At 47.6% G+C, this 14172-nt stretch overlaps 3 protein-coding genes and 1 non-coding gene across 4 annotated transcripts; 2 read left to right on the plus strand and 2 right to left on the minus strand.

The window, feature by feature from the left end:
* The first annotated feature begins 6464 nt into the window (after positions 1–6464).
* On the plus strand, positions 6465–6580 carry AtWU_r49. Its single transcript, XR_004775231.1, has one exon. It is a non-coding gene; the product is annotated as a 5S ribosomal RNA (ribosomal RNA).
* A 232-nt stretch (positions 6581–6812) lies between these two features.
* On the minus strand, positions 6813–9277 carry AtWU_08374 (Zn(II)2Cys6 transcription factor; the record flags this gene model as incomplete). The annotated part of the gene is made up of 7 exons (XM_035503482.1): positions 6813–7224; positions 7289–7471; positions 7528–8132; positions 8194–8274; positions 8328–8638; positions 8693–8970; positions 9030–9277. 7 exons carry the CDS (start codon positions 9275–9277, stop codon positions 6813–6815), a joined length of 2118 nt encoding a protein of 705 aa, XP_035359375.1.
* Positions 9278–10067: 790 nt separating this feature from the next.
* AtWU_08375 (cytochrome P450) lies at positions 10068–12080 on the minus strand (the record flags this gene model as incomplete). Its single annotated transcript, XM_035503483.1, has 3 exons — positions 10068–10765; positions 10830–11666; positions 11948–12080. 3 exons carry the CDS (start codon positions 12078–12080, stop codon positions 10068–10070), a joined length of 1668 nt encoding a protein of 555 aa, XP_035359376.1.
* A 499-nt stretch (positions 12081–12579) lies between these two features.
* AtWU_08376 (putative cytochrome b5 reductase) lies at positions 12580–14033 on the plus strand (the record flags this gene model as incomplete). Its single annotated transcript, XM_035503484.1, has 2 exons — positions 12580–12655; positions 12715–14033. The coding sequence occupies 2 exons, from the start codon at positions 12580–12582 to the stop codon at positions 14031–14033; spliced, it is 1395 nt and encodes a 464-aa protein (XP_035359377.1).
* Between the last annotated feature and the right edge of the window lie 139 nt (positions 14034–14172).

Genomic DNA, 14172 nt, shown 5'->3' on the forward strand with positions numbered 1-14172 from the left:
TTTTCATCTGCGCCGCAAAAAGGTATAAGATAAGTATACAATTGCAGGACGCGGTCAGTGATGGAAGGCTAATTAGTGCCTACTGGAGAACTCGTTGGTATTATGTTTCGGATTGCGATGATGGGCTCAGCAGGCACCCCAGCTGACCGTTACACCTTTCTGCCAGGAGGCAGCATGATGGAACCAGCTGCGGCGGGTTGGAAATAGTAATGAACCTCTACGTAAGTAGGGCCGCAGAATGTGAGATACTAGAGATGACCGGAGATGAAGGAGATGTTTATGCCTTCTTATCCAAGTCGGCAATGGGTTGTTCCGTGTTAAAGAGCGCCAGTCCTCCAATCTTCCTTTCCACCTACCAAGTCGTACCTATCCCTTGGCGGTAGCTCTTCGGTCGTCATAATGGTTGTATTATAACGCCGCGCGGCATGTTCCTACCAAAAACGACCCGGGAGTATAACTGAGCGGCAAACGTTAGATAGATACGAACATCGCATACACCCACGGTATTACGGAACGATGATAACAAGACTAGCATTTTGAGAACAATGCCTCACATTGAACAGTTATATAGACATAATTTTTTGCTGATCCGCTTTTCCATCGACGCCATCATGACCACTTGCGGTGGCGCTGCCGGTGTACTTGATTCAAGGAACCTGGCACATTCTCCCTTCTCCCTTCCCCTTTCTACTCCTCGCCTCCACCTTCTAACTTCCCCCTACTCACTTCTCCCTATCGCCTCGACGTCTTCCTACGTATAATCCCAAAGCCTCCTACGATTTATTTCGCACCAAAACACTGCAGGAAGAAATACTGAGATCGGAAACCCCCTTGTTCGACTCTTACGATCCTTACCCATTGGCGCCTACAATGGAGGACCTCATGAAATTTATGCTCTGCATTGTCTTGTTGGGAGTGGGCCTTCTCGCATTTTCTACTCTTCTGGCCGGTGGCTATATTATGTACTAATTCCGTTCCTATCATAACGTGCGACGACACGGTGTCTAAGACTAACTTCGTTCGTCTACCTAGTCCACTATCTCCCGAGTCTGTCTACATTACGTACACTAATGACGATATGAGTGGACTGCTGCAAGGCATCGAAGGGGCCCTTCAACAAGGATATCGTGTCCAAGTCATCTTCGACAGGGTCTAGAGGGATCCTCAGGTAGAGGATCTTGGATAAGAATAAAAAGGCAAACTCATGACGATGACAATACTTGTCTCTAGAGGGCTTCTTTATGAGTGCTGGGGAATAGTGTAGGTGGTGATTTGTTTGTTCTACTTGGGACTGTCCGAACTATGCTTAAGTCGTTATTTTGAAAGACTCTTTCGCTTTAGAAGGTGCCAGCCGTTAACTCGCTATTACCTCGTTGTGCGGCTCAGTCTACAGTAAATAGTATTCCCATACCTGATCGAGCCCTACTATGTAAGATCCTAGCCTTAAACTGCCCCTTCTCTGAAGCGAGAGGATGGCTTAGCCCCGGCGGATTCCTCAAATTCGGAAAGTTACCCCTAAGAGCGCATGCTGCCACCGCAGCTAACCACGCCACTCAAATAGAATAGAGATGAAGAAATAAATAAAACATGTCGCAGATGGACAGCTAATTGCCAGCGACACCTTCTCCTCTGTCTCCATTCCGATTTACCATTTCCTGCTTCCTATGTGGTTGTTCTTTCTCCTTAGGGCGTGCTGCCTCGCCCACTTCAGGGGAGCGTGTTTGGGTCGTCTGCCCTTGGGTGTTCGTCCTCTGTCTTGATAAGGCATGACAAACACACTTGTCAACCAGGTCGAACATGTTAGTTTATCAGCCGTCGAAGTGTCCACTTTCTCGTGGGCTAGTCTTTCTTTCTGGTAAAGCAAGACTCGTCTTATTATGACTTGTATCTTGCCATTCAGGTCTCCTCAACATGGATTAGTATGACTATGGAGGTCATCCCGTGGGATCTTCTTTCATCAATAGAAAGAAAAGCTGGGACGAGGTAGAGTGGGATGCTGGATTCGGAGGATGAAGTATTATGGTGGATAGTCCTCTAGCCTTGGAAAGAGCACGTGCTTAGACAAATAGCTGCCACCATCAGGATGGTTGGATTATGAGTTCTCAATTTGAATCGGTAGCTTGGGGGACCTTGTCCAAAATCACACCAAGCCTAAAAGTAGTTCCGTCGGCTATATTTCAGGAAACATGTCTGTATTGGTCATCATATTACACTCCGATCTACTAATTTCACTCTCACAGAGCATCTATCTGTTATCGTAGACAATCCTTAGCTGCTGGTTGCAACTTGCTGGCATAAGATCTAAGAACATCTTTTCGAAAGATGGACAAACTTCGTACTCTCGTAATTGACCCGTAGCACTACTGGCCTGATAGTACTGGGGAAGTCGTGCCATCTATTGAGGATGCGTGATGATTGATTGATTGACAAAGAAACAACTCCAACAACGAGCTCAAAGACTATGAAGCATATTCGACTTCCCGGACAGATGCCTTATTTAAGAAAACACCGGAAAGACAAAAGCATTGAAAGGGCAGATCAAGTTAGCAATAAAACTATTGTAAAATCCTGTGTGAAGGTATGACATTCGTAGCAACAGTGAACGCCCCGTCAGTCCAAGAAAGCTAACGAGTGGTTGAGAGTCCACAAGATGAAATTGGATTGCACGACCATGATACTGAGTAACAGTACTCTAAGAAGTGCACCGACATTGCCGGTTTGGCAAATGACGCATTTCAGGCTGCGCCTGGTGACTATATGAGTACAATAAATGCCGTTAGTCATAAGTCCCCTGTTGCAATAGGAATGGGAGTATACTTCAGTTTGAATCTGAATAGTTTAGAAGCCGCGAATAGAGCTGCAAAGAAGAGAACGTATGTAAAGATACGCCAGTCCTCGTATCTCAAAAAGGGCATTGTCGCTGAAAGACACCTGAAGACCAAATTCGGCCCTGATGAACTGCACGCTTCCATAGTCAGGTCTGCTGGGAGTGTCTGTTAGGAAAACAGTAAAAGAATTGCAGGGTAAGGATAATCGGTCTTATTTTATAGGCGAACGGCAACCGGCAATAACGAATGATGACGGCCTCGACCAGAATGGTACCATGAACTCAAGTAAGACGTGCACCGCCTGTGTGAGCACCAAAAGGTCTACTAAGCCACACTGGTACCTTCGGTTGCTACCCACACTTGCCCAAAAAGGGACAGCCACAATGTAGGTTTTCGAAAGTGACAGGCCATGTAGTCCGGTCTAACCTCTCTTCGAAGCTAAAATCCACCACTAAGAACTATGGATCTATGCCTCCCCCCCTGCCGCCCACCACCTCACATGATGTCTGGGTGGCGCAACAATGCCCTTTTGGTCATTGAATCTTCCTACTCTAGTAGGGAAGGGAAAGCGGGGTGAAGCGCTAATGACGTCTAAGTAATGCTGATATGATGTTTACATTAGCTCCTCCGAGCGTGCGCGTGTCCTGAGGGGTGGGCAATGTATTCCCCTTGTCTCGGTTTATACGCAAAATCGTAATTTCTGCTATAATAATTATTACATCACTTTGATTAGTATCCAATTTGTCAGAAAATCTGTTCACAGTACTTCGTGTGCTCGTACATGAAGTAGAAACTGCAGGTAAAGCGAAGTCAGAGCCTTGAACTAACCGCAGTTTACGGTGAAGTCCAATGTTATCGTTGCTTCACACATAAATACGTCCCCATGAGTGTGTGGCGGATTCACGAAGTGCCCCCAGTCGACCAGATTGAACCGAGTTGGGGTAGCAGCAGTAGAAAGGGATTGCTTCATTGTTTCTTTATCCGCGTGGGACTCAGGTAGTAAAGTCATTCGGAATGTAGATCGCTACTACTTAGCCTTTGGCCCTTTGGTTAGTGAATAAGAGTAAGAGGCAACTCGGCTCACCTATACGCGGCCAGCGTCTACTGCAGAAGGTCAGCCGTCCTCAACAACACAGGGTGGTACCCACATGTCCACGACAATGACATTAACTGAGGCTCAATATTGTCAAGTACTTCTCCCTGGAGATTACATTTATCTATCAGATGCAGTTTCAATTGTCGCTCATTACTACAAAGACTCTTGCTTGCGTAGCTTCGCAGCCCCAGTTGATTTCATTTAGATAAAGCTAGCAGTCAAACCTCGTGGAAGGTCGTGAGGGTGGTATCACATCGACAGTAGAAGCAAAAGAAGGAAAAGAAAGAGAAAGAAAAGACAAACATCTGACCAACCAGGAAAGGCTAGATTCTTGACGACCCTGACCATATGCCCAATATCACAGATCTATATCACTTGATCATTTCTAGTTATCAAGGGATAAAAAAAGCAAAAGGCTGCCGCAGCAGGAGTTTCCTCATCCCTTGGGCTTGGATGTTGTTGGTCCCAGGATCCGGACTAATCGAGACTTATCCGAATATAATCTTGAAATGGCCTCGATGCTCATATAGAGCTTTTAGGAGTTGACCACCATCATTCTGTTTATAAAGAACGCAGTTGGGTTCATTAATGAGGGGACCACTGATTTGATATGCCCAATTATGTTAGCCGTCCATACCTCCCAACATGCCCCGTTTGTCATGGGAGTGAAGTACATACAATATCATTACCAGGCCCAAAAGAAACATAAATATCAATAAAATGCCAATAAAGACGCATGTGAAAAATTCCCGACTTTCTTCACTCAGATGGGGGACCAAGAATGATCGACGGCTTGCGTTCATGGTCTGAGATCCCGGCATTCTTGATCTCATGGTCTGATACTTTGGCCTTTCGGATTCCATGGCGTGATTAGCTGGAGGCAGTTTCGAGGGTCTCAAAGTGGAAGGTGGAAAGGAGGAATCAGAAATGGGGAATGGGCTGGCACAAATATATACTCTTGCTTGTACATTTAATGATGATGCACGTTGACGGAGATTGGTTCCAGCGGCTACTCGTTGCTGACGCGCTATAGCTAATTTTAGATCTTGAGCAACAAAACAGTGAATACCGCATAATCGCCATAGCGGACTAGCAGAAGAGGTACTAATAGTCAGACATTTGTCTACAGTGGGACTCGATGCCTATTGTTAGGACAAATCTCTCTCCGTCGGCTCGCTGAACTTACGCGAGATATTGTCCTTGATTTATCGGTTAGCGCATCCATTATTTACAGTATGCCTTTTATTTGACTATCAGTGTAATTATTTGTCGAAGCACTAACCGCTAGACCAAAAACGATATATCGCGTCTAGTCAGCCAGGCGACGGAGAGATATCTGTCCCAACATTCTTTGATGATACTGTCGCTGAATTAGTTAGGGGGTGGAATAAATGGTAGGCTGTGATTGAGACTGGCTAATGAAATATTTGGAAATATTTGAGTTCCCGAAGCTGATGGTGCAGTACACGTTTGATAGGTATCAGGGGGCACAAGTTATATCTGTGGCTTAAGTGGATTTTATGCTGTCTAACTATTGTAAGTCTTGTAGTAGTATATCACAGAGCATCAGTCAAGCAGGCTATCGTTTTACAATGATGTAACCCCTACCACAGAAGATTCACCAAACCATGATTACCGTATTGCATATTAAGGCTCCCTACCCGCCCCAATTGATTAATATTGTAGATCTTACATCTGGTTATTCATACTCAAGTGCTGCCTTCAGTGACTACAGTAAGGATGACCACAGTGTATCATTTCTTGAGCAGTATCCAAGGCTTGACTTTGTCTGCATGATGCTACTGCCATAGTCTTTGCACTCGAGTTCTTCCACTGAGTATTGAGGATAATGATGACATAGCCGCTGTTACCTATACAGCAACAGCAGGTACTTTAATGGCGTTACCATAAGGCGCCGTAGCGGCGAGTACAATTTCCGCCCATGCGTATCATCATTGCCTACGGTGACGAGAGAAATTTGCTCTAAGAAGAGAGAATCTCTAACTGGAGATTCTCTCTTCTTACCTACCACCACCCTTACACTCAAAGGCCCTCCAACTCAAGACACTACTGACTAATCATACAATGAAGTACACAATGCTAACATATCAGACGCTGAAATCAAACCGTCAATTCTCACCTAAGCCGGCCCTCGAATATACCTCAACCTGCTAAGCCCATCTACTCTACATACCCCAATGCTGATGTGGATGCGCTGCTGCGAGCGATTAAAGGGATCCTGAACAAGGAGGCTGTATCATTACCACCTTGAATAACTGGACTTCACTGACAGCGGTCCGTTTGTGCAACATAATGCTTCAGCATCTCGCCTTCAATCACAATCGAACCGAGACGAAATCCAGGTCCAGCAAGCATTGGCAACCGCCCACAATTACTGTTATATCAACTGCCACGTTTGTCACATCAAGGAGAATATCCGGCATAAACAAAGGCCGACGGGGAGATGGCTACTGAGAGTACATAGCTCAACACTGAACAAATGCCACATATAAGTCCCCATTCAGATAAGATAAGTACATACGACCACAGGGTGTGGAAAACAGGGCTTCCCGTCCGCTCAGCCATACTTAAGCCACACGCCGGGAGGTTAGTAGTTGGGTGGGTGACCACCAGCGAATCCCTTCTGTTGTATGTATTTCTCTTTTGTTTTTGTTTTTCTTCGCATCTTCTCTCATTGGTTTCTTGTAGTGGCTGATGGATGGTTTCATGGTTGTGGTGACCTTGTGGTCGGTGGACTCCACTTGGATCCGACATATAGTCCGAGACGAGTAGCATCGTAGTTACATGACGATTTTTCCAATGTTTCGGAAGTAAACACTGCAATTTCCTCTCAAATCATACTGAAGGTAACTTTTGATAGCATTAAGTCATGTTCGAGTCCACGTATCCCAAAAATTAAATATCGAAGCTTCGTCCATGAGCAGATCAACAAAATCGTCCGCCGAGATATCATTATAGCCAGGCGCATTGACTGCCCCGATTTCCGCTGTCCCCGCAACTTCACCAGCCCCTTCCAACCGCGACGTATCGGCTGGATTATTATTTGCGTCAGTATCAGGGAGTCCTAGAAAAGTAGTCTCTGTGTTCTCTGGGAAGAGCAGCTGAATGGCCTTTGCAAAGATGGCGCGGTAAATGGACGCAACGGTGTATGTTTTCTGGAGCTCTTCCATAACCATCATGCACATGCTAAGTTTGTTGAAGCGGAGGCGCTTGGATAAAGAATTGCCGATCTTGCAGTTGAGGAGGTTTGTTTGCATTGCTGGGACGAGGAGTGGAGGCCTTTTAACCCACAATGGTCAGTAAAGTCTTTATTCTAAATCAGAGGCAGACAAGATTTACGTACGTCATGGGCCCCGCAAATTCAAGCAGGCCGTCTTGGGCAATAGCTTCGACGACGGTATTTGTGTGAGAAGCTGCTGCGTCGGCCTTCAGTCGCATACGATGCTGCCAGCTTTCTTTTTCACCTGGGTCGAGGTCTTCCGGCAACGTGGTAGTGAATGGGCGATAGAATGTTCCCGCAAGCGCACTGAACAGTTATCGATTAGTCTATCATCATGTACGGTACAGGGGCTCGCGTCTCACTGATAGTGCAACTGAAGGTGGTAGATGCTGAAAATAGCCACACGAGATAAGCTCGGATTGTCTTGTTCTGGAACTGTGCATTGGGCTATTCTATTTTCCATGTCCTTGACGTCTTGTAGAGACGGCCTAGGCTTCCTCGCCTGGTAGTGCATGCTAATCACGTCGCCTAGCATAGCGCTGATTTCCAGGTACTTGACCCAATGATTGGCCAATTCTTCCAAATTCTCTGGTAAGTAGGATGTCATTTGTGGAGACAGGCCTGCAACATCGCTCAAAAAGTCGTTGGCAGACGGCATTGGCGTGTCGCAGTCGTGGAGGTTGATTCGCAACGGTCTGCCCAGGGTCAGACTCAACCATCGATCGCGCGAAAAGCAAGTCCACCATAATCTTCGCCAGAGGTGTCGCTGGCGATCCGTGATCGAGGAATTGTAAGTGGATAGATCAGGATCTCGATGAAGGCCTAACATTTGGCAAAAGCTGATGGCAATACCCATCCAGTACCATGGTTGTGTGTGTTCGTCGGCTTCGGAATGCCAGAACGCCATCAGCAACGATGCTTGCAGTAGAATGATCTTGTCCATTTCTCCCCCGTGATTGTACATGCACTTTTCATTGGCCAGTTATCAGCAAGCGGAGTCGAGTGATCCTCATCAGATAAGCACTCACGTTTGCTCGAGAGTACATCGCCGCCTTCATTTCTTTGCGCGATCCGTACCCTTCCTGCTCGTATACATCGGGAGCAATAAACTGCAAATTGTTGTCAGTTGAGCTGCAAGCTGAGCTTCCAGGGTGACCCCTACATTCGACGCCACGAAAAAGATGCACCAAAATATCAAGACGTTGTTTTCCGGTAATCGGCCGGTGAGGTGGTGTTCGAGAATTACGTCTGGTTCAAGTATCGGCATGATCGGATGTACGTGATGGAAGTAGGCTCGCAAAAGGCTCTCGCATGTTGCTGAGCCCGGCATTGTGAATACACCCTTGCTTTCGAGATACTTCTTATCCTCCTCCGCCAGATGAACAGCTGGGCTCGACGGCACGAGGAAATGTCTCGACAGCGACTGGTCGGAAAAGCATATTTCCAAAGCAGATGTTGGTCCAGTTCCTGCTCCTATATGGGATTAGTGTCGACCAAGCTGGTACTCGCTGTAATTTGAGTCCTTACCGGAGTAGAAAGGCACTCTGCCGGCTCTTTGAGGCTGTCCCAACGCAGCGGCAGCAATCTCAAGTCCATAACGCTCCTCGCTTTCTGCGTCATTGGGCAGTAAAGGTGTGCCCCTTCTGGATACGGGATCGGTCGCGTATTGATGTATCGTCTCTCGGGAATAATCAGGAGCAGGCGACGAGATAACCTGGGGCTGGGTTGCGCGGCTCACACCCGGCAGGACGTTGTTTGAAGGGGTATGAGGTTGCTGAACTCTAGACGTCCGAGTGCGGCGAAGCCTGAAAAAATAACTCTCAGTCAGTCTGGCATATCAATACGATGATAAACTCGCGCCCACCTTTCCTGTCTTTTCGGATCCACAATACATTGTGTGTTATCCTGTGCACACCCGATGCAAGGAATACCGGTAATGTTGAGACTGCATCTCACTTTGCGAAGTCTGCAGGTCTCACAGGCAATTGTCGATCGCTGGTGGCGCCTAGGCGTTGATTTCTGTTGGTTGGTGGGCATTCTAGCGTCTGATTGTCGAGGATCTATCTGGTGCCTGCGGTCATCCGAGGAAGCTGTGGCTGTGGCAGGAATCATGATGTATCAGGCAGATACTAACCTCGGAAGATTGTTGAGATTTCACGCGTTCCGATTGGAGGATATGCTTCCGCTGTGGGGTACAGCTCGGCATGCCGAAAACAGGTCGGGGCTCGGGAATCTCGGCATGTCAAATCATGGCATTCGCTATTTGGACTCCACCTATGGTCCAGCACACTCTTCATCGTGCCGTTCTTGTACTATCGCTAACAGCAAAAGTACCATAGATTTAAACATATATTCGTTTTACCTAAAGTCTTTCAGTTGCACCTCTCCTTGAGTTACACCCTTCATGGTGCCTCGAAGATGTCTCCTTGGTTGAAATTGTGATTACTAGTACTGACTCAGGGTTAACCTGGTAGTTGGCCTGTTCGTTGTAGAGGACTATTAGCAAAGAGGCTTTTGGGTCCTTCGTAGCTGACTGTTGGATGTTGATCCTGAATTAGGACCTACGACGGCATTGGTAGGTAAGTAGATTCATATATTTATAGCCATGTACACGTGTGAGAGACGAACAATTATTAATAACTTAGGGAAGGAAAAAACCACACCTTCAATGCAATCGACTTAGTTAATGCTACCTAAGACAGATTGTAAAAGCCCCTCCTCCCACCTAAAACGTAAAGTCCAAAACAACCTTGCAAGGAAAAAGGGACAGTGCTGTCAAATTGCATATATTCTATGTGGTAAGTAATCTAACTATATACAAGCACACTCTCGTGGGTACAGCTCGTCCATGGCGGTGAGCTTGGTCCTCTTTGCTTCAACGGCGTTTAGGGATACAGAAATTCTATGCTGCTGTTGGCATCGACTTTGGTGGCCATCTCACCCGCCGTTCTGCGCGTACGTACAGATTGTTGGGCCTGATCAGCTGAAACATGGGGTCATACTCGATAGGCCCGTTGTCCTCCAAGGAGAACTTATAGCGGTAGACCAATTTTGGTAAGAAGACCTTGACCTCTTGGAGTGCAAAGTTGAATCCAATACACATGCGCGGGCCCGTTGCAAAAGGAATATATGCCGCCTTGTGCCTGGACTTTACCTCCTCGGTGTCCCAGCGGTCGGGGTTGAATCGAGCAGGGTTGTCCCAAAGATCAGGATGGTTGTGAATATGGTGCAGTGCGGGCACTATAACTGACTCTTTGGGCAGCCTGTATCCTCCAGGTAAGACCAGGTCAACCTTTGCTGTTCGGCCCGGCTGGAAGGATGGATTGTGGCGGCGTTGCGTTTCTTTAATATATTTATCAAGGAACTCTAATTCGTCGGTGAAATCAGCCGTGATTTCAGTATTTTCGTCAAATCCATGATCCACTAATTCTTGGAGAAGGCGTTCTTGCATGCCTGGGTACACACAGAGACCGTAAATGAGCCAGGAGAGGAGAGAGCTTGTTGTAGTGAAACCAGCGGCAGTGGCAACAACTAGTGCCCAGGTTAGACTCGACTTTGGCAGCTTCTCGCCCTTGTTATCGGTCGCACGAATGGCATAGTCTGCTACAGGTCAGCTTTCTCCTATCTCTTGGACATACCACTAAGAATCAACGAATGTACCTACCAACCATGTTGTCTGCTTTCAGAGCAGCATCTTGCAATGGCAAATCCTCGTTGCCTCCCCGCGAAGCCGCCTCCATCGACTGCGCAACCATGTCCTCGATGCTGGTTTTCAAAGTTCGGAGTCGCTTTGGGTCGCCAAAAGGCAACCCAGCATACCAATTACCCATGGATGTAACTTTCTTATTGAGAGAAAGCAGTTCAGCGATATTATGGACCATCTCATGAACTGGAGCATCCGGTGCTTCAAAATGCTGAAAGTCGAGCCCCAAAACGAGCTTTCCCACCGCCTGTGAACCTAGCTTGAGCATATACTGGTACACGTTCCAAGCCTCGCCCTGTTCATCCAGCGCGTCAAAAACCTTGAACGAGTCTTCGACTGTCTTCTGCATCGTTGGGGCGTAGTGTCGGACCGCCTTCGGGCCCAAGGCAGGAGGCAAGAACTTGTGAGTGACTCTCCATTCTTCGGTATCAGTGTCTCCAAGGAAAATGCCAGCAGAGGGGGTCTTAAGCCCCGCCAAGGGGTGCGCTTCATTGATCTTCTTGGTAAAGAAATCCGACTCGGCAAAGACAATCGCTGCTATTCTTGGATCATTGGTCTGGTAGGTCACGCGACCTAAGTTATTTGTTTTCACAATGGGGCCATATCGTTCAAAGAGTCGCTGATGGTTTCCGAGATGGTCGGGGTAAACTTCGAAAAAGGTGCCGACGAAAGGTAATTCCCTGGGACAGGGAGGGTCGCGCACGGCGTGTCCGTCGATTGTGAGGGGTACAGGGCCAGGTGCTGCCAGCACCTCTGAGAGCTCATTCAAGACAGCTTTGTCCCCTTGGAAGCCAATTCCTACGTATTGAACGTCAGTAAAAGAACGAACTATTGTGAGGATGACGCTACCGCCACAGCAACCAGGCTGCCCCCACACCAGCCTTCGCTCTTGGCACAGCGCCTTTGCCCACTTTCAGGTAAGATTTGTTCCTTACAAAGTGAGACTTGTTTGTGGTACATGCCGAAATCTCACCTTATAAGAAGCAAACCTTGCCTACTAAAAGGTCTGGCATGAGCGAAGGCTGGTATGGATTTAGCCTGGCCGCTGTGGCGGTAGCCCTGCGGCAGGGGCTACCAACCACTTGGCTCAACGATTGCAAAGTGTGCAGCAATCAAATGTTTCAAATCATCGACATTTGCGGATGAGTCAAACTGAATTTCTCTTGCAGACGATGGGCTTTCCCCAAGAAGATAGAATGTTTGCGAAGGCATTGTTGATACTGTGGTTGTCCGGCTGATGTTCTACAAATCTGAGTCTTGCCTAGCATGATGACACTTATATATCTTCGCAACGGCAAGGCGTCCCGCAGACATCCTGATGCTCGGTCAATTTTTGCTCGACCCACATACAATCCAAGTGCTCAAGCAGTAGTGCAGATGTGCTGTAAAGGTTCGCATATCGCGTGGCATGAGTGTTCCTCGGAAGGATCTGTCACCATCCGAGGTTCGGAGCTGATGGACGGATGAATGGCCAGACCGGCAAGCTCTTCCTCGGAATGGTGTAACGCCAACTAAATTGGTAGTATCCACACTGACAGTTTATGTTTTGCAACCGTGGGATTAGGTATGTCTCAGAAGTATTCGCATACAAATAGAACCGCAGGTCATCACTCTTAAAGCGCATCCAATTTGCTGTCCAGCTCTAGAAGCATTTACTTCCGCACACGCCCGTCACCAAGTTTGTCATAATCTGAACATTGCAATCACCACGATGAAGACATTTTCTTTGGAGGAGGTTGGCTCACACAATAGCAAGTCCGATTTGTGGGTTGCTATCCACGGAAAAGGTGAGTGTTCAAAATATCTGAACATTCGCGCTGTCAGCACACTAATGTGCCGAGCTTAGTGTACGATGTCACAAGCTACGTAAAGGATCACCCTGGCGGTGCCGATCTCCTGATTGATGTTGCTGGCCAAGATGCGACGGCGGCGTATGAAGACGTGGGCCATTCAGAGGATGCAAATGAGATTCTGGATACCTTCTTGATCGGGACATTGCAAGATGCGGTGGAATACAAGGCTCCTACAGCTGTTAGACTTATCCAGCCAACATCGGTGTCATCACCTGAAAAGAAGGATGGTTACGATGCTACTCGTACTGTTGGTCTCACTGTTGGCTCGGTTGCCTCGCTTTATCTTGCGTCCAAAGCTTTCAGACAACAGCTCAGCCTTCATCATCTAGCTGAGCTTCTTCCCAGCCTGCCGTCCCTGTCATCAATCAGGTTGTCTTCATCCCTACCTCATGGAGGCTTTGCTACTGGAGCAGCCGCCACAGCCTGTATCTGTGCTGTACTAGGCGGCATGGTTGCTTCTCGCCTTTCGAAGCTCACGGAGATTGAGTCGGGTTTCACGAAATACCCACCTCGAATCAAAAGAAAGACTATACACAGGCCAGACCCTCACCTTGTCCCTGGCTTCCTTCAACCGAAAGAATACAAGAGCTTACCACTCGTCGAAAAGACACTGCTTGCCCCCAACGTCTATCGCTTCGTCTTTCAGCTTCCTCGCAAGGGGGATGTGGTTGGTCTGCCTATCGGGCAACACGTCGCCATCAAAGCAACCGTCAACGGCCAATCCGTTTCGCGATCATACACCCCGACGTCAAACAATCTTGACTTGGGTAGACTGGAGTTGGTTATCAAGTGTTACCCCGATGGCTTGCTCACAGGCCAGTACCTGGCCAACCTCAATGTCGGTGACAAAGTCCTCTTCCGTGGGCCCAAAGGCGCGATGCGATACAAGAGGAATCTCTGCAAAAAGATCGGCATGATAGCTGGCGGCACGGGGATCACACCTATGTTCCAACTTATTCGCGCAATCTGTGAAGACGACAAGGATACCACCGAGATCTCTCTTGTTTACGCCAACCGTACGGAAGATGATATTCTCCTGCGAACAGAGCTGGAAGCATTTGCATCTGCGTATCCAAGATCGTTGAAAATCTGGTACATGTTGGATCAGCCTCCGAATGACTGGCAGTATGGCAAGGGCTACGTGACGCCCGATGTGATGCGTGAAAAGCTCCCAGAGCCTGGTCCAGACACTAGGATCATGCTTTGTGGTCCTCCTGGCATGGTCAATGCTGCCAAGAAAGGTTTGGCTGGTCTAGGATTTCAATCCCCAGGAGCGGTGGCGAAAATGACGGATCAAATCTTCTCCTTTTAGAACGCTCTCTTGAGCACTTATCCTGCATTTTGCCCATTAGACTTATGTATATTAAGTTTATTAAGATCATACAATTCATTTGGCTTCCCTCATCCCTGAATTTCGGCCTTTATGAACCCGCTTGTTGGTTCATATTTGC

This window comes from Aspergillus tubingensis (genome assembly GCF_013340325.1).
Source record: "Aspergillus tubingensis WU-2223L DNA, scaffold_9, whole genome shotgun sequence".
NCBI lineage: Eukaryota > Fungi > Ascomycota > Eurotiomycetes > Eurotiales > Aspergillaceae > Aspergillus > Aspergillus tubingensis.